General features: G+C 41.7%; 1 protein-coding gene across 2 annotated transcripts in view; it reads right to left on the bottom strand.

Moving 5' to 3' along the window:
• The window catches only part of PEX14 (peroxisomal biogenesis factor 14), a 130308-nt gene extending 110289 nt beyond the window's left edge, over positions 1-20019 (bottom strand). Inside the window, exons 1-2 of one of the 2 annotated variants that reach the window (XM_005607620.4) lie at positions 19909-20019; positions 3633-3680 (exon numbers count right to left, since the gene is read on the bottom strand). In XM_005607620.4, coding sequence (XP_005607677.1) covers positions 3633-3680; positions 19909-19944 — 84 coding nt within the window. In that variant the 5' untranslated portion in view covers positions 19945-20019. The remainder of the gene's footprint in view (positions 1-3632; positions 3681-19908) is intronic. The other variant, XM_014737678.3, reaches the window with a different exon arrangement.
• Positions 20020-21427: the final 1408 nt, after the last annotated feature.

The raw sequence follows: 21427 nt of genomic DNA on the forward strand, positions 1-21427 counted from the left end.
GCAGGGACCCAACCCAGAGCCTCTATGTGAGCCCGAGCATGTGTGCACACAGGTGACGAGAAAACGGTCTGCAGGGAGTTTACAGAAGGTTTTGAACAGGTCTAGAAGCTGGAGGTCAGTACTTTAGAGGGCTGTCAAAACTGCTTGTCCTGGGGCCGGCCCAGCAGTTAAGTGCGCACGTTCCGCTCCGGCGGCCCAGGGTTCGCTGGTTCGGATCCCGGGTGCGGACATGGCGCTGCTTGGCAAGCCATGCTGTGGCAGGCGTCCCACATACAAAGTAGAGGAAGATGGGCACCAATGTTAGCTCAGGGTCAGTCTTCCTCAGCAAAAAGAGGAGGATTGGCAGAAGATGTTAGCTCAGGGTTAATTTTCCTCAAAAACAAAACAAAACAAAACAAAACTGCTTGCCCTACAAGGCAAAGCTCAGTGAAGAAAGTATAAGGAAGAAAAAGTAATCAACCGTTGTAACTTTGGCAAAGAGTTTTGTCATTAACAATCAGAACTGCAACTTGGGGTTTACAAAAATTACCAAGACTGATCTGTTCACCAATCTGCAGCTCTGAGGACATTATGACATTATAGAGCAACTATCCCACTAACACGGTCAGGGTCACTGGGTTGTTTCTTGGCTGAGGGAGAGGACTGAAGGGGCAAGAGAAGGTAACATGCAGTGTCACTACTTGGGTGGAATCAAGACAGGCGAGGACTAGAAACACAAATGTGTCATTCTTGTAGAGACTACAAGACTATACTTCTCACCACAAAATCACAAGCCAGTTTTTATGGTCCAGAGAGGACAGAAATGAAAATCAGGCCCTCCTTCCCTAGCAAATAAAACAAAATAATAACGCAGACCTACAAATACATCCGCCTGTCAATGTCACTTGCACTATACTGACTATTCAATAGAGCCTCTTCTGTCGTAACTCATTTTTTTAATAAAGGGAAAAATTACTCCAAAGGGATCATGTAGTTCTGAAGACAATAAGATTATCTGTCTTCAGCATCTCATGCTTAGTCCTTTTAGTGTAGAGAACAGGCAGCTTCCATTAAGAAATTCTGTGGAAAACATGCACTCAGTTAAAAACAAAAACAACTTAGCAGGGTGCCCCCAACACTGGAATATCCACTCCTTAAGACTTGGCTTCAGGTTTCACAAAAACCATCCCTAAGTACCTCCCTCCCTCCCTCTCTGCAGAACTCTTCCTTCTCTGAATAATGAGGGCTCTCTCGTACTCCCAGCCAGGCAATTCTGCACCAAATTATACATGATTTTGTACTATTTGCTAAAATTATATACAGTCTTGTGCTATTTGCTAATTGTTTCATGTATACAAACACCTTTTCTTCCCCAAATAAATTACTTGAGAGGAAGGCCTAGTTTTATTCTTGAATTGTCTGTTTCTCCTGAGCATCCAGGAGAGAGCTCATACACAAGGCCTAAGAAACTTCCCACCACAGAAGGGTGACTTGGGCTGAGTGTGGTACAGCTTTCTGTGGATGGGGGCTACCACCCCATCGCTTCCCCAGCACCCTATGACTCTCATCCAGCCTGCTGCCAGTTCACAACAGCTCATCCTGAACCCCTGACGTGCCACACGAGCCCTCGCTAGCCCCAGGTGGGCTCCTCTGCCTGGCACCCTCCCACTACCACTCCCAAGAGACAGAAGTAGCTCACACAAGACCATACAACTCGGCTGGTGCCCTCATTTAATCAGGCTGCTGCAAATGGTTGGCCAAAAGCAATAAAGGCATGACTGAGAGACTGTGGGAGTTTAATATAAAAAAATTAATAAGAAAAAAAAAGAGGGGAAGGAGAAAGGGTCTACCTTTTAACAGGGCCCTAATTACCCAACTCATAGGATCAGCCCCAATGAGATGGGAGTTTATTTCAAGGTTTTTTTTTAATTATTGTTTTTTTTATATATATATAAATTGCTGCTATGTGTCTTCTTTCCTCTGAGCAATTATGCAGCAAGTACGTAAAGAGGGGAAAAAATATTAATTAAATATAAGGTAATTGTAGAGTTGGCCTGGAGAGAATGAGTCTGAACTCTGGACAATCACAGGCTACTAGGGTTTGAAGACTGCTCAGGGCCTCCCAGAAAAGAAAGGAATAAAAATACAACCAACCAACAAGCAGATGCAGAGTACAGCAGGAAAAGAGCAGTGCACAGAAACATTAGCACAGCAAAGGGGCTGCAGGGTTCCCAACACCCAGAAATCAGCAAAGCTGCCAACTGCTTAGGGCTCAGGCTCACTGCTGGAAAGAACCCCCAAGAGTTTATTCAACCATGTCCCAAAAGATGGTCTGACCACTCTTCCAGTGATCAATAGCTAAATTAGGAGATAAAAATTTATAAAAAGACTGAGGAAGTAAAGCACTGAAGAGGACTGTAGTTACAGCGTTCAATTTGGATGTTAGTCCAAAACCAACCACCACTTCAGCCTGAGGGGCACCGAGGCAGGCCCCATGGGAAACACTCAAGCTCCCTATCTAAGGAACTGGCAAAGCGAAGCCTCCTCTGGCTTTCACACCACTGTCACTTCAAGGAAGAACCAAGGCAATACCAAAAGAGTGAAATGAAGCCACTGTGGAGAGTAGTGGGAAGTGAGCCGCACTTGGTAACAGCAGGTGACATGAATGACAACAATGTTCCCCTGAAACAGTCCTGGCAGGGCTTCTATCATCCTGGTCTTTCTACAGTTCTGCCAAATCCAACTCACCTTTTGCCTTGGAAAGCCTTAGTACAGGCTAGAATCCAGACTTGTTCGTACCAGCTAAGGACCTCACATCACCTCGTCCCACTACCGCCAGAAGGAGAGGGAAGAAAAAGAGGTGAAACCACAGGCCCTGCAGAAATAAAAGCTTGGCGAACATCCCTAAGCTTGTTACCACTATTCAAAAAAAGAAAAACGACTGAAAAGTTAAACCTAAGCTGGCCCCTCCATAAAACTTATCTGCTTTGTACAGGACAGGTCTTACTACCCAACCAACAAGATTTGCAGCAGGCCCTGAAATGCAAAATAGTATGAAAATAGGGTGGGCAGGCAGGCACAGCCACAGGACTCTGGCTCAGACCACCAAAGCTAAAGCACTTTCTAAAGAAAATTTCCTTCAGTACTTAGTAGGCCTCTTCCCTATCGATAGTATAAGCAAATAATGTTGGTAACGAGTATCCAAAACCTAATTACTGACCAGGCAGAAAGAGAACTCCCTCTCTTACCTGTTCTTCAAAGGCTACCTGACGTGCTCTCACCTTGAGGAACAGAATGGCTACTTCAGACAATCAAGCAGTAACTTGGTCAGGCCCAGCAAACTCGCCCCAACTCAGTCACCAAAAGTTTCAGCATCTCACTAATTATTATTAACCAGCAAGAAACAAAGTGGTGCATCACCACCTGGGGTGGATGCTTTTAGTTCCAGAAAGACAAGGCTTTACTAAGGAGAGATCTCACTAATCCCTGCATGCCAGGAAAGAAGTCAGAGGTCACTGATGGGGTTAGTCTCCACATAGCACCTACCTTTCCAGGGACACTAGTGATGCAAAACTATAGGATCAGAAGGTTTCTTTAAACTCACACAGTATTTTAATTATTAGAAAATGATACTATATATCTTGGGCACTTACCAGCGGCTCTCGAGGTACCACATTTTCACTTCCTGGAGTAGAGTTTGACTGCAAAGAAAAATAGAAACAAAAATAAGATCACAGTGCCACCCAATGGACATCAAAAAACCAAGGACATTCTCTTCTCAAGCAACACACACAAACACCTATTTCTCATATTTCTCCCCAGTTTTTCACACTGTAGAGTATTCTGTGGTGGGCTATCTGTGAGAAGTAGCCCGAAGAGTCTGAATTTGCCAGTGAACATGAAGAGACTGTCTCTGGGTTCACTGTCACAGCACCTCAAGAAGGCTGGGTTTGGCTTATGAGGGGCTGACGACGATCACAAAATTCACGGAAACAGCAAAGTCCAGAGGAAAAGCTTTAAGTGGAAGCAAAACTTCCCTTTTTGCCATCTCCCCACGGTGTTGATGGGGAAAGAACAGAGCCAAAGTGGAGAACCTGGTCCAGCCACAAGGGGGCCCCAGTTGCCCACACTCAGGATTTTCTCTGGGCATCTGTTAGGAGCAAGGAAGGGAGCAAACTATCAACACTGGTTCATCACCTATCACTGAGGACACCAATTCCCAGTAGTAAAGAAAGCCAGTCTTAAGTCTTTTTTGTAAATAAGCTGGTGACAGGCTGACAGATAAAAAGACTAACCGACAGGCAGGCAGCATGTGGCTGTAGTCTATTTCCTTCTCTGGATCTCTCCTCACCCTCATATTTGCCTTCAACCCTTGGCTAAGCTGGCCAAAACTGAGAGAAAGGGAGAGACAGACAGACTTGGAGGAAATTTACAAATCTCTAAATGAATAAAACAAGCAGTTTGAGAGAGTTATGATTAGTTTACTGTTACTGATGTTCAAGCCTATTTTCAATTATCTACAGATAACATCCAGACAAGTGCAGCTAATCTGTGGGTTTCAGAAGCCAGACTCCAGCCTCCATACTCCTTCCAGCTAGTTCAGATGGCAAATGCCAGGTTTCCTAGGAAAAAGCACAGAAGGTAGGAGAGGAAAGAGGCCACTCCAAAGAGGGTCTCCAAAGATTTCTTCACAGTCAGTTGCCAGCACACAGCTGGCACGTAGCACAGTGGCAAGGACTCTACTGGAAGGAGGAGTCTATCTCCTCATCCAAGTCCTGTCTAAGAGCCACCTCTTGTCCCAGGACAAGGTCAGCCAGCATGAAACTAATTAGAAAGTGTGGAAACCAACTAGAAAATCTCAGGGAATCTGAGCATGCTTTCCCTCCCTCCCTTCCTCCTTGCTTCCTCCCTCCTAAGGCTCCAGACATCCATAAGCTCATGCGCTTAGATCTCTAGCCCAGAGCCCTCTGAGTTCTACATTGGACTGCCTTTTTGTCTCCTGGACTTAACAAATCCCACAGCAGATTCATAATCCTCTCCCTCTGCCACACATGTCCTCTTCCAGTGTTCCCTGTCTGAGTGAACGTACAACCTTCCACCAAAATATGCAAACAAGAACCCAAAAGGCCATCCTTGACCACTCCTTCTGTCTCACTTGCCAGAGCTAACACATCAAGTCCTGCCAATATTCCTTCCTAAATATCCATGGAATCAGTCCATCTACTTCTATTTCTATTGCCGTCACTTAGGTCCAAGTTCCAAAATCTCTTGTCTGGACCACCACAATAGCCTTCTGATCAGTTCACCCACATCCATGCTGGCTCTCTTCCAATTCATTTTCCACACTGCAGACTATCATTTCAAAATAATAATCTGATCTCATCCCTCATCCACTCGCCTACCCCAGTAAACAACAACTCTAATACACAAGAAGATTCTCAGCGTGGCCTACAAGGCCTTGCATCTACTCTGACTACATCTCAGGTCTGTGTGGCATCACATTCTCCACCTCTGCCCACAACAGCCACAATGGCGTTTGCATATGCTATTCCTTCCCTTCTCTCTGACACTTGAAGTCACCCTTCAAATCTCAGCTAAGTTACTTCCTTGGGGAAGCACTGCTTCTCTGACATCCATGCCAGAGTCAAATTATGACACACTATTATACACTAACACCATATACCTCTCCTTCAAGGACTGAGCAGAACTGCAGTTTTACACGTGTGATTATCTGATTGATGTCACATCCACATAGGCAGAAACTGTCTCTGTTTGCTTATTACTGTATGCCTGGGTCCCAGGACAGTATCAGGCACCGATGAGGCCTTCCACTGATACCTGCTGAATGAATGAATGGGCAACAAAGAACAGAACAATGGTTCTAACTCAAATGACTGGATCATTATCTTCCTGAGGGCTTCCTTCACTGTATTTGGTAAATACTAACAGTAAGTGCTAACATTTATTCAGCTCTTTCTTCATTTCATTCTCACAATAAATGTATGAGCTGAGCTTACTGCTGACGAGGAAACTGAGGCAAGCAAGGTTAAATAACTTGCTCATGATGATCCAGCTAGTAACTAGTACTACAGGGGTTTGAACCCTCCTACTTCATCAAAATAATCGAGTTTTGTTTAGACCACATTTTATTAAGCAACAACCTTAACACTACCCCATAAATAATAATGTACGTTATAAGACTAGACGAGACAAATTAACACAGATTTAATATCTAGGAAGTCTCATTATGATTTTTTTTGTTTTGTTTTTAAAGATTGGCATCTGAGCTAACATATGTCGCCCATCTTTTTTTTCTTCTTCTTCTCCCCAAGGTCCCCCAGTACATAGTTGTATATTCTAGTCATGGGTCCTTCTGGTTGTGCTTACGCAGGATGCCACCTCAGCGTAGCCTGATGAGTGGTGCCATGTCTGTGCCCAGGATCCAAACTGGGAAAACCCCGGGCCACCAAAGCAGAGTGCACGAACTTAACCACTAGGTCACAGGGCCAGCCCTTCATTATGATTTAACCCAAAATTTCTTCCTGAGATATAACTAATCACTGTGAATCATTATCACCAAGGAACTTCTAAAATTAGCTCATCTCTTGAATAGCTAATATTTGCTACAGGGAAAACTTTAAACAGTATACAGTACCAAGTAAGTCTCTTTCATCATATACCGTTTTGTACATTTTTAATTTGTGAGCCATGTAAGTGTATTCTGCTTAAAAAAAACAAAACACAAAATGTAAATATTAAAAATTTTAAAAAAGAAGTTTCCCTCTCATCCCATCACTCAGTCCCCTCTTCCTTGGGGGACCCACCGCTGATGCTGGCTCCTCATATATTCTTCCAGGGACATTCAAAGCCTATACCAAGCAATATGTGTGTGCATATCCCCACCAAGGAATCTAAATAGTAACATTCTCCAAAGTCCTCAAGTCTTAGCTTCCCAGAACGTCTATGGTCTCAGCAAACCAAAGCCAGACCTCCAAGCTCAATCTTAGGGCTGCTGAGAGAAGCAAACACTTCCCCACACCATATTCTAAGTGCTGTCTGAGGTCAGTCAGAGCTTATCAGTGAACGCACAGAGGACTTCTCGCCAATCTGGGAATTGCCCCAAACTGACTACATTCTAGATGATTCTCTAGTTCATGTGGAAATACCTGCAGTCTAAAATGGACCACTCCCATTTCCTGTCTCAGTGTCCTTTAGAAAACTGATGACCAAAATAGCCTTCATCCTCTAACTACTCTCCATGTTGCTTTCCTTGAGAATACTATCTGAAATTCTTCTTTGGATAACTAGTTTATTATCCGTCTCCCCACTAGATTTTAAGCTCTTTGAAGGCAGGCACTTTACCATCTTATCGAAGGTTGATCTTCAGCACTTAGAAAATATCACTGATACTAAATAAATACGTGCTTAACTAAATTTTTAACTGAAAAAGTTAAAACAAAGGAATCACTTTGTTTACATAAGTCCAAATGAAGCAAGCAGAGAACCACGGCAGTGTCTTTCACTGGATCATTTCACCTACAACTTAACACAAACCTGGCCTACTGTCAATGCAATGTTGTGGCCCAATGGTTCTCAACTCCAGAGCAGAATCACCCCCAGAGGACAGTTGAAAATGTGTGGAGGTGTTTCTGGCTGTCACAATAACCAGGGAATCCCACTGGCACTTAGAGGGCAGAGGCCTGGGAGGCTAAATGTCCAGCAACTCACGCAATGAAGAATTGTTCCACCCAACAAACCAACAAGACCCCTCAGAGAATCCTGAACATTCTGCTTCCTTATGCTGAGGAGGACAGACTCCCATGCCTAACATGCAGCTCTAAATGCACTTCAAAGAAGGGCAAAGCCCTGAGCAGCCGATTGCTTGTCTGAAGCTGAATCCCCAAGCTCGTGCAGGTCCATTAGTCTCACCAGTCCAGCTTTTACGAAAGCCCAACACTTCTCAACCCCTGCCCCAACATCGATCCCCTTTAAGTGGTCAAGTCTATTTTCTGGCTTGAGTCAAATCCCTACAAATTAAATTCCAATCTGATCCTAGAAATCTTGATAGAGTACTCTAGTATTTTAAAAATAATCATAATAGTAAAGTTTAGAAATCACCAGCTCAAGTCTATTGCAAAGGCATAAGAAGCAGGCTCTAACGCAATCCACAGTCAGGATCCTCAGGGGCCAGAATATGGATAGCAGGAAGGGGAGGGGAGTGAAAGCATAAGACTGCTTTAAAAAACAAAAAAAAAAGGACTACAGTGGCAGAGAGAGAAATACTTTCAGTTCGATAGAGACAAAGGTGCTCTCACCCCGCTGCCCAGGCACTGACCTTCCCCAGCCAGAGGTATGCCCACGTGCTGACCTTCCTGCACGGCAAAGATCAACTGTGCACACAGCTCATATCTGAGCAACTGGCAGAACATCCAGGTCTAGGAGCACGCATCCTTCATCTGCCAGGTGACTATGTAACTCTGGATATGTCCTAAGCCATTCTGGCCTATAGTTCTTTGCTGGGAAGAATAAGATTCAATTCAATAAATATTTTTTGAGAGGCACTGGTACAGTGACAAGTGCATGAACTTTGGCATTAATAACTGAGCGACTGTGGGGACGTTGTTCAACCTCTCTGAACCTCAGTTTCCTCATCTATGGGAATAATGGGAATAACACCATCACCTCATATTCAGGATGAGATGAGATAACAGAAGTTATACCATGTCACTCCTCTGCTCAGAATCTACCAGTAGACTTCTGCTGTGACTATGATGGAGTAATTAGGAACCAGATCTACCCTCCCACTGTAAACAACTAGAAAACTAAATAAAATAAATGACACAACTGTTTGCAGTCATAGGACAGCAGGCAGTACAGGACTGTGATTCCTGACAGAATGGTAACAAATGATACGAGCCCTAAGATTGCCCTGGCTTTCTACTGAAGGCATATTTCAGACCAAGGAGAGGAAGACGGGTGTCCCAGCAGAGCATGGCAGTCTCACTGAGTTGAGGAAACAGAGACTGGAGTTCAGGGTGGCTAAGGCAGCTGAAAGTTGCAGGACAGAGCTCCAGAAAGGAGAGAGCTATGTAGAAAGAGAGCTCCAGAAATCTGCATAGAGGTTCCCTTCAGTCTCTACCGAATATTAAAATTTGTGCATGCATAGAATAAAACTCCACAAGGTTGAAAAAAAGAGTGACGAAGAAGCTGTGAGCTGACCAGTTCCTAGAACCCTCACAGGTCTCACGAGTCCCAAGCACCAGAGTGGAGCAACCGCACTGCACAGTGAGGGCTTTCAGTAGAGACCCGGAAAGGCCATGACTTGGTACGGGGTTCAGATTAACCCTAGGATAAGGCCACCCTAGATCCACCCTAACAAAGCTTAAAAACAGGACATGAAAGAATCAAAAGAACCAAAAGTAACTTAACTACCCACCATAACAAAGCTCAACACTCTTTAAGTAACACCACAAAATTCAGACCCTCAGCAATGTAAAATTCACAGCATCCAGCATCCAATCAAAAATCTCAACACGTCAAGAAGCAGGAAAGTGTGACTCATAATGAGAAGAAAAATTAGAAGAAATAATTAGCAGATAAAAACATTAAGACAGGTGTTTAAACTTTATTCAAGATTTTGACTCAATTTAAAAAAATACAAATATGAAATTATGTTGTACACCTGAAACTAATATAGTGCTGTATGTCATTTATATCTCAATTTTTTTAAAAAGGAATTTAAAGGAAAACATGATATAGTAAGGAGAGAAATGTAAGGTATAAAAAGAAAGTGGAACTTTCAGAGATGAAAAATATATCTGAAATAAAAATTTCACTGAATAGAAATGACAGCAGATTAGATACTGCAGAAAAAAAGGTAAGTGCGTTTGAAGACAAAGCAACAGAAACTGACCAGAATGAAGGGCAGAGAGGGGAAAAAAGAAACAAAAAAGCATTTGAAGAAATAACGGCTGAAAAATTTCCAAGTTTGATGAAAACTACAAACTCACAGATCCAAGAAGCTCAACAAACCACAAGCAGAGCAAACACAGAAGCATACTAAGGCACATCATAATCAAATTGCTAAAGAAAAAAAAAAAAACATGAAAAAGGGAAAATCTTAGCAGCAGCAAGAAAAAAAAACATTACCTACAGATATTAATCAAGATTAAGAATGACTTCAGACTTCTGATCAGAAACTAGGCAAGTCAAAAAAATACAACAGAATAGTAACTTTAAAATGCCCACAGGAAAAAATACCTTCAACCTAGAACTCTATATCCAGTGAAAATATCTTTCAAAAATGAATACAAACTAAAGACTTCTTGAGGGAAAAAAAGGCTGGAAGAATCTCTCAATAGTATACTTATACCACAAAAAATGGTAAAATAAATTCTTTAAGCAGAAGGAAAACAACACTGGATGGAAACGTGGTCTACACAAAAGAATGCCAGAAACGGTAAATATGTTTGTAAACATAAAAGATGTTTTAAATAAACACATGCTTTTATTTTAAAAAGATAATTTAAAACATACTGTGGGGTTTATGACATACATAGAAGTAAAATCTATGACACTAAAAGTATAATGGATGGGGGGGAAACAAGTATACTGTTGTTAGGTTCTTATATTACATGTGAATTGGTATAATACCATTTGAAAGTAGACTGTGATAAAGTAACATATTATAAACCTTAGAGCAATCACTAACAAACAAACAAACAAAAAAGCAGAGGTACAGCTAACCTAATAGCAGAGAGAAAATGAAATCCTAAAAACTAATTCAATTCAAAAGAAGACAAGAAAACAGGAAACAAAGAACAGATTTTAAAAACTGCAAGATGGCAGACTTAAGCCCAACCATATTTATATTTACCTCAAGTGTAAATGAAACACTCCAATTAAAAGGCAGAGACTGGCAGAGGGGAAAACACAAGACTTTGCTGTATACTGTCTATGAGAAACCCACTTTAACCAAAAGTCACACTTAGGTAAAAAGCCAAAGGATGGAAAATAATACACCACGCAAACACTGTAATCATAAGAAAGCTGTAGTGGCACTATCAATCTCAGACAACTTCAAAATAACAGATAGTACTAATGATAAACAGGGACATTTTAAAAATAAAACTCAATCAAGAAGACATAACAATCCTGAATAAGCATGCACACACTAAGAGTTTCAAAATACGTAAAGTAAATCAGACATAATTAAAAAGAAAAATAGACAAATCTACCATTGCAGTTGGAGACTTTAATAATCCTCTCTCTTTAATCAAAAAGTCAGTAAGGATACAGAAGACCTAAATAACACTGTCAACCAACACGGCCTCACTGACATTTGTAGAACACTGCACGTGGCAACAGAAGAATATACATTATTTTCAAGTTCATAAGGAAAATTCACCAAGACAGACCATAAAACAAATCTCAAATTTAAAAGATTTTGCTCTTTTAAAAGAGTATGTTCTTGGGGCTGGCCTGGTGACATAGTAGTTAAGTTTGTGCTCTCCACTTTGGCAGCCCAGGATTCACAGGTTCGGATCCCGGTGTGGACCCAGCACCGCTTGTCAAGCCACGCTATGGTGGCGTCCTGTATAACATCGAGGAAGATGGGCATAGATATTAGCTTAGCACCAATCTTCCTCAAGCAAAAAGAGGAAGACTGGCAACAGATATTAGCTCAGGGCCAAGCTTCCTCACCAAAAAAAAAAAAGAGTATGTTCTCTGACCACAATAGGATTAAACTAGAAATCACTAACAGAAGAAAATCTAGAAAAATCCCAAACATTTGGAAATTCAACAGACCTCTATAAATAATCTATGAGTCAAAGAAGAAATCACAAGGGAAAACAGAAAATATTCTGAGCTGAATGAAAATGAAAACACAACATATCTAAATTTATGGAATGCAACTAATGCAGTGCTTAGAGGGAGATTTACAGTTTTAAGTACTGACTTTAGAAAAGAAGTGAGAAAAATAAGAGCAAATGAAATCCAAAATAAATAGAAGGAAAGAAATCAATGAAACAACAATTACAAACAGAGAAAAAACAGTGAAATAAAAGCTAGTTTTTTGAAGAGCATTAAGACTGATAAACTTCTAGCCAGATCAATCAATAAAGAGAAGATGCTAATTTGCAATATTAGGAATGAAAAAGGGGAAATAACTGTATATTCTATAGACATTTAAAAGATAACAAGGGAACACTATGAAAAACTTTAATAAAACAATGAATTTGACAACTGAAACGACAAATTCCTTGAGCTACAACATACCAAAACAGAACCTAGAAAAAACAGAAAAGTTTAATAGCCTTATATCTATTTTAAAAATACAGGGGCCAGTCCCAAGGCCAAGTGGTTAAGCTCTTGTGCTCCGCTGCGGCAGCCCAGTGTTTCGTCAGTTCGAATCCTGGGCATGGACATGGCACCACTCATCAAGCCATGCTGAGGCAGCATCCCACATGCCACAACTAGTAGGACCCACAACTAAGAATATACAACTATGTACCAGAGGGCCTTGAAGAGAAAAAGGAAAAAAATAAAATCCTAAAAAAAAAAAATTAAATAATTTAAAACATAACTTTAAAATACATACCTAAAAAATAAACTAAATATATAATTAAAATTAAAAGAAAACTCTAGGCCCAGGTAGCTTCACTGGTGAATTTTATCAAACATTTAAGGAAAAAAAAAAAAAAGCCAATCTTATATAAACTATTTCAGAAAACGGAAGGAAAGGTAAAAATGCCCAACTCATTCTATGAGGCCAACATTATCTTGATACTGAAACCAGACAAAGATTTCACACACATGCCAAAAAGAAAACTATAAATCAATATTCCTCACAAACATAAATGTAAAAATCCTTAACAAAATACTGACAAACCAAACCCTGCAAAATATAAAAAGGATAACACACTGGGGCTGGCCCAGTGGCGCAGTGGTTACGTTCACACATTCCGCTTCAGCAGCCTGGGGTTCTGTGGTTTGGATCCCAGGTGCGGACATGGCATTGCTTAGCAAGCCATGCTGTGGTAGGCGTCCCACATATAAAGTGGAGGAAGATGGGCACAGATGTTAGCTCAGGGCCAGTCTTCCTCAGCAAAAAGAGCAGGATTGGCAGCAGATGTTAGCTCAGGGCTAATCTTCCTCAAAAAAAAAAAAAAGGATAACATATTATGACCAAGTAGAATTTATCCAACAAACACAAGATTGGTTTAGGACTGAAGAATCAATCAACATAAATCACCAGAATTAACAGAATAAAGGAGGAAAACAATAGGATCAACTCAACAGATAGCAAAAAGAGCACCTCACAACATTCAAAACACATTAAAAAAAAACAACTCAGAAATTAAAGAGTTGAATCTCCTCCACTTGATAAAGAGCCCTTTCAAAAAAACTATAGCTAACATCATATTTAGATGTAAAAGACTGAAGGCGTTTCCCCTAAGATCAGGAATAAGGAAAGAATGCCTACTCTCAATATTCCTTTTAACATTGGACTAAAAGTCCTAAAAAGTGCAATAAAGCAAGAAAAATAAAGAGCATATAAACTGAAAAGCAAGAAGTAAAGCTGTCTTTAGCTGCAGATGATATGATCATCTATACAGAAATCATAAGGAATCTACAAAAAAGCTATTAGAATTATAAGTGAGTTTAACAAGGTTGCAGATACAAGGCCAAACACACACACTCAATTTTATTTCTGTATACTAGCATTAAACAATCAAAAATGGAATTAAAAAATAAAATCCATAAATACAATAGCATGCAAAAAATGAAATGTTTAGAGAGAAATTTAACAGAATGTATATATGATCTGTAGACTTAATACTACAAAACACTACTGGAAAAATCAAAGACCTAAACAGAGAGACACACCATGTTAATGAATTAGAAGATCCACAGTGTCGAGGTGTCAATTCTCTCCCAAACTGGTTTACAGATTCCACATAATCCCCCCAAAAATCCCAGCAAGCCTTTTTGTAAGACTTGATAAATGGATTCTGAAATTTATATAGAGATGCAATGGACCACAGCTAAAACAATTTTGAAAAATAATAAAGCCAGAAGATTTTACACTATCTGATTTCAAGATTTACTATAAAGCTACAGCAATCAAGGCAGTATTTCACTTGCATTAGGATAAAGATATAGATGGGACAGAAGAGTCCAGAACCTGGCCTATGTATACGTAATTTTTTTATTTTTAACAAAGGTGGCAGGATTATTCAATGGAGAAAGGGTAATCTGTTCAACAAATGATGCTGGAACTGATATCCATATGGGAAAAAAAACGAACCTCAGCCTTTACCAGTAAGCACAAGAAAAGATGCTTATATTAGTCATCACAGAAATGTAAATTAAAACCACAATGAAATACCACTACACACTCACTAGAATGGCTAAAACTAAAAAGACAGACATGGGACAACCAGAATGCTCACACAGTGCTGGTAGGAATGAAAAATAGTACAACTTTGCAAAAAACTTAGGTAATTTATTATAAAGCTAAATATACACTTACCATATGACCCAGCAATTCCACTCATAGGTATTTACCAAGAAAAACGAAAATATATATCTTCACAAACATTTATACATGAATATTTATAGAAGCCCCAAACTAGAACCAATAACGAGGGGAAAAGACTCTAAGCTGACTCCCATGATCCCTACCTCCCGGTATTCATGCCCTTGTGTTGTCCCCTTTAGTGTGAGCAGGACTTGTGACTTGCTTCTGGGCAACAGAGTATGGCAAAAGTGACAGAATGCACTTAATTACACATATGTGGTTACAATACATAAGACTGTAATGTCCATTTTGCTAAAAGACTCTCTCTTGCTAGCTTTGAGGAAGAGTGTGGCCATGTTGGGAAGATCCATGTGACAAGAAACTGAGGGTGGCCTCTGGCTGACAGCCAGTAACAAACTGAGGTCCCCAGTCTACAATCCATAGAAATTAAATGCTGCCAAAAACCACATGAGCTAGGAAGCAGCTCCTTCCCCAATCGAGACTCAGATGAGATCACAGCCCCAGCAGACACTTTGACTGCTGCCTTGTGAGACTCAGCTAACCTATGTCCTGACTCCTGACCCACAGAAACTGTGAGGCAATAAATGTGTGTTGTTTTAACCTGCTAAGTTTGTGGAGATACTGTTAGGCAGCAATAGATAATTAAAAAAAGGCAAATGTCCATAAACTGGCAACTAGATCAACAAATTGTGGTATACGTATACAATGGTATACTACACACTAATAAAAAGTAATAAATTATTGATACACACAACAATATAAATTCCACAACCATTATTCTAAGCAAAAGAAGTGAGACAGAAGAAATACACACATTATAAATTCATTCACATGTAATTCTAGGAAAGACAAATATAATCTATAGTGATAGAAAGCAGTTCAGATTTCCTGAAGCCAAAGGCTAGGATTTACTGGGAAGCAGCATAAGAAAACATTTAGGAATAACGGAACTGTTTTGATCGTGATTGTGGTGGTGGTTACACAGATATATAAAGCTCATTAAACTGACCACAACACACCTATTGGAATTCCACAGTAAAGTTTTAAGCCACAAGGACTTTGTCACTCAATAAGCTATTAAATTAATCCACGGATTTTAAATCAGGAAAGGGACAACCTTTCGGGGGGGGGGAGGGGGCGCTAGATAATGACGGGAGGGACACGCAGGGGACTTCTGAGGTCCCAGTAATGTTTGATCTTTTTTTTCTCCCCAAATCCCCCCAGTACATAGTTGTATATTCTAGTTGTGGGTCCCTCCAGTTGTGGTATGTGGGATGCTGCCTCAGCATGGCCTGATGAGCGGTGCCATGTCAGCACCCAGGATCCCAACCAGTGAAACCCTGGGCAGCCAAAGCGGAGTGCTCGAACTTAACCACTGGGCCCCGGGGCCAGCCCTGATTTCTTGATTTAAATACTGGTTACGCAAGTGTGTTCACTCTGTGAAAAGTCATCAGGCTGAACACATAATTTGTATACTTTCTGGGTATATGTTAAACTTCAGTAAAAAGTTTTAAAAAAATGTAAAAGCTAGGGAATCGTTCTAGATTAAGCATACTAAAGAGACAATCAGTGCAATCTCTGTTTCTTGATTGGATCTTCGTTTTTTTTAACTTGGAAAATTTGAATGTGGACTGTATTACTAAACAACAATATTTTATCAACACTAAATTTCTCGTGATAATGGTATTATAGTTATGTAGGAGAATAACTTTACTCTATGAGACACAAAGTGAAATATTCCAGGATGAAGTAGCATGATGTCTGTAACTTACTATCAAATCCTTCAAAAAAAAGAATATAAAGAGAGTGAGATAAAGCAAATTCAGCAAAATGTGAACAGTGTATCTTGGTGAAGTTTTTATGGGAGTTTTAAAGGAATTCTCCATATTATTCTTTCAAGTTTTCTATAGGTTGGAAATTTTTCAAAACAAAAAGTTGAGGGGCAAAATATCTTGTTTGAACTACTGTTATTCAAGAGTTCAGTAGACTCCCACAACCACATGTAGACACTTGGAGAAAGAAACTAACAATCACCGAGCACTTACTATGCACCAGATGCTCTTTACATCTGTGATTTCATCCACCCTCAGAGTAACCCTCTAGGGTAATTATTATTACTCTCAATTTACAGAGAAGAAAACTGAGGCTCAGAGAGGTGGAGTGACAAGCCCAAGAGCGAATAAGTGCTGGAGTTCAAAGTACAGTCTGTCAGGATACAAGCCGTGCTCTTCCACTCCATAACGTCTTCACTGTGCTCTTCTCCCTTCCCTGCTTCTGTTTTCTCAATCCAAAATTTACCATATCCAGTCAACCTCAACAGATTTGAAATCTATGTTCTGCAATAATATTCAATAACCATCAAACAATCAGATGGAACCATGCCTCTGCTCTTCACTGAACACAGGGAAGTTGGTGGGAAACCAGAGAAAGAGGGATAACATTTCCCCTTCCTACGGGCGATAACATGTACAGACTTACAAAGGACTTTGATAAGAGATTAACAATGCAAAATAGACTAATGCGGGGAAAACAGAACAAGGATATGAAACAATAAATGTAATTCCAACAGACTGTCTTGAAGATAGACCAAAAAGACTATACCACTATGAAAAAGTAAGTATATCACTGCAATCTAAAAGTCACAAAGGGACAGCTACGATAAACACCACCATTCAGGGTGTTCCTTTAAATTTCAAGGAAATCACCTCAGAATAAAAGAATAACTTTAGTGGATTGGTGGTCAACATATGAAAAATCATACCTCAAAAGACATTATAATAGGGCTTAAGGAAAGGTTTAGATCATTTGTGAGTGAAAATCCAGAGTTTATTGAATGGAATAACAATAATAATACATAACACACTGTGTCAGGTACTGTTCCAAAATAAGCTTTTTTTTTTTTTTCCTGAGGAAGATTAGCCCTGAGCTAACATCTGTCAATCTTCCTTTTTGCTGAGGAAGACTGGCCCTGAGCTAACATCCATGCCCATCTTCCTCTACTTTCTATATGGGACGCCTACCACAGGATGGCTTGCCAAGCGGTGCCATGTCCGCACCCAGGATCCGAACTGGTGAACCCCAGGCCGCCAAAGCAGAACGTGCGCACTTAACCACTGCGCCACTGGGCTGGCCCCTAAGCTAACTTATTTAATCCTCAGAGCAACCCTATGAGATAGGCACTAGTATTATTCCTACTTTACAGATGGAGGATCTAAGGCCAAAGAAGTTAAGTCACTTGTCCAAGATCACACAGCTGGTAGGTAGTGAGGCTAGGATTCGGAGCCAGTGGGAATGGCTTCAGAGCCCACACTTTTAACCACTCCTCTACACTGCCCCTCAAGGGAAGAAAGGGTGGGTTAATCATTCTTAATCTTTCGAAATCAGAGATTGATGCCACAAAGGGAACTAGCAAACTCTGCATAAGAGACAGAATACTGGCTCAGCCCCATAGGTCTAATGCAGCTCTTCTCACATACAAACCAGCTTTGGGGGAATTATCCACACAGTTCGTTCAATTCCACTTGGCTTCAACGAGAGAAATGGCAAACCAAGCTGAACAAGACTCAAAATGATAAGCAAAGTACTAAGGAGAGTTGGTTCACTTAAAGAGCGCGCATTTGCAGCATACTCTTAGTGACAGAATTTAGCATGAAGAGTTCAAGTTCTTCCCCAGGCTGCCAGCATATTCTGATGAAATCCCATCTCTACCAGCTTTGGAAAAGAGGGCAAAAGAGAAGCAGAACCGAAAAACAAACAAGTGCCGGCCAAGCCCCCTTAAAGGACCTCAGATCCTTTCTACAAGGACATAGAGGACAATTTCCAGAACCGAAGGAATCCTTAGGCACCACGATGGCTCCAAGTAGCAAGATTTTTAGTAACCGTCACAGCACTGGAAAATTAGGCGTCCTAGAAGAATCAGAGACTGAAGGCCCCCTTTAATCCTGGCCTGTGGGCATTCCTAACATGTAACAGTTCAGAGAAGCCCAGATTCTGAGGAGCCTCATCATTTCAGCAAGCTAAGTGGGGTAAGGCAAGAGTGGAGGGGCCCTCCTCCCTGGAAACTCCCCACACTCCAGAATTTCTGACAGGGAGGCGGCCAGAATCAGCCCTAGTTATCTCCCATGTTTTACAATCCAGACATCCTCTTTCTGAATCATTCACTCTGCTAATGGAAGCTGGTCTGGGGAACACACAACTCTATGCGCAATTTCTGTAACAGGCTTATCATGAAGAATACAACAATAAGAAACCCTAAGTGGTGTTCTGCCTAGGAAGGAAGTGAAATACCAGCAGGCTACTGAAAAGTCCACAGGTGGTACAAAGAAGTGAGAGATGAGTGATGAGGTCCAGATTGAAACCATTTTCTTCTTCCTCTGTCTGATCCTAACAAATTTAAACGTGTATGGCTGACCACACACCTGGGTTCAAATCCAAGCTCAATCAGGCATGTGATTTGGGGCATATTACAGGCCTTTAGCAGCCACTTCTGCGAAATGGCGGTTAACAGCCTGAACTTTATCAAGGTTCTAATATGTATTAAACAAGATAATAAACAAAATTTGTCCTCAGCATGACGGGATACACTCAGTAAATGTAAGGTACAGCTTACCCCATCCTCCTCACCCCACCTTGGACTACAAACCCCTTCAGAGGCCTTATCATCCACCGCTTCCTGACAGCAGAAATACAGGCATGAGCATTGGTCCTCATAATCCCCTTACTGGACTGGGATTTGGCTAAAAAGCTAGAGCGGCGCCCTTGGCCGAGAAAACCAAACTCTGGGAAGCAAGGACGGATCTTCAGCCAAAAGCTTGGTGACGGCCCTTGTTTTCAGTGAGTCCCTTTCCTACCAACGCACTGAGAGCGTGCGAGTACATTTCCAACCTTCCAACTTGGCAGGCAAGGGGAGCACAAAGGTGACTAAAGACGAAGAGGCTGGCACCGGCGCCACCCAGGGAGGCTGAGGCCGTGCTGGAGTGGGAACCCTGACGGAGTCAGGCCCCTCCCGGGAAGGAACAACCTGAGAACGATCGAGCCTCTCACCCTCTCCTCAAGGAGGGGCCCTCGCAGCTCAAAGCTGGGGCTTCTCGAGGGTCCCGCCTCCGACCCGGCCAAGCTCAAGCGGGACTCGAGGGCCCAGCAAGCGGGAAGTGGGAACCCGCGGGCGCCCCGGAGCCCCGGCTCGGGAATGTGGTCAAAGAGGGGTCACCGGGGGAGGGGCCCGCGGCGAGGACCTAGGGAGGGGCGGGGCCCGGGAAGGGGCAAGAGGTCAGGGCCCCCGGCTTCCGAGCCGCAGGGTCCCCACCAGGCTCCCAGCCGCACGCCGAGCGCCCCCTCTAGCCGGGGTCCCCGCCACCACAGCACGGCAGTCCCGCTCCCCTTACCTGGCTCGGCTGCTCTGCCTGCTCCGAGGACGCCATCTTCCTGAGGCCTGACTAATCTATCGCCGCTGGGCGAGGCTTCTCCCAAGCGCCCTCGCTCTCGCTCTCTCGTCCAGACTAAAGTAGCCGGCACTAAGCCTGTCGATGGTGGGCCCTGAGGGAGGAGTGGGGAGCTGCTGCGTCCCGGTCATCTCGCACCGTTTCCGGTGGGTCTCTGCTTTCCAGGAAGATCCAAAGTCTGTCCTTTTTGCATTCTTACATGTGTAGTATTCATATTGAATTCAATCTCTGCCCATCCCCACAGTGTCTTGGGCCTATGTAGGGACTCGAGTTATTAATAAATGAGTGAAAGCGAAAAAACTTGGAAATTAATTAATTAATGGTTCAGTTCATTTATGAAGTGCGTACTATTTGCCAGGCACTTTGGTAGGCGCTAGAAATAAAAAGATCCAAGGCTCAACCCCTGCTCCCAAGTGCAGGCCAAACACACACACACAGATTACAGCATTTTGGAGATAGGAGTCTGACAAAGGTGTGCAGGTGTATTAGAAGAACACAGAAGAGGGGTCTTTTTGGAGAAGAGGGGCTTCTACGAACCATTATCACTTTATAGCGGTTGATCTGTTAGATTTTAAACTACACGTGAAATTACACGAAAGGGTTGCATGCATTAGAACTCAGTCAGTTCATACTGCGGTTGTGTTTTGATCCATTATGGAGTATTCAAAGAGGTTGCCTCAAGTCACAGTTCCTCTTACCAAAGTGTTTCAAATGCCCGCTTTTGTCTTATGAGAATATCTGATTTCCTTTCATAAGCAAAATATAAAAGAGACCGACCCTGAATATGGGCTGACAATTATTTCTTGTTTACATAAAATGCCCCCATTTTAAGCGAGGAACCTTTTTGATAACTTTAGTATTGTTGCTTTAATCTTAAATGTTAGTTTTTCGGGGGGAAAAAACCACAGACTTTTCCGTCCGTAGCAGTAATATGACAAGGACAAATATATTGTCAAGCAGCATCTGGACAATCTCAAACGGTGATATGGTTCGCATTTAGCCTTTGCTCTCTGATTTGAGACCTTAATGTTTAATCTATTTAAGCATTTCATTCCAAGATCCCAACCCAATTTGCGCTGCTGAAGCAGGGAATCGGCGTGGAAATGTGCGAGTATCTTATGCTTCTCTGTGACATTTTCAGCAAGACTGAAAACTACACTCGTCAATTTTTATAATTGACGTCCTTCTGATGGGCCTGAAGGTTGGGACATCTTACAGATCTTTTCAGGTTGAAAAGGGAAAACAAATTAACACAGTACAATGACACCGTTTATATTTACGTGTTAATATTATGCATCTATATATGTAAATAGGAGTGCTCTAACAATTCAAAGGAGTATACATGAGTGTCCTTCATAAGGCAAAATAAATCCCTATTGCCCTCATTTCGAACGCGCGATTGCAACTCCTAAGTATAAGATGGAAAAAACTCCTCATAGGCTGAACTGCCCGACATAATGAA

Source organism: Equus caballus, chromosome 2 (genome assembly GCF_041296265.1).
Source record: "Equus caballus isolate H_3958 breed thoroughbred chromosome 2, TB-T2T, whole genome shotgun sequence".
Lineage (NCBI taxonomy): Eukaryota > Metazoa > Chordata > Mammalia > Perissodactyla > Equidae > Equus > Equus caballus.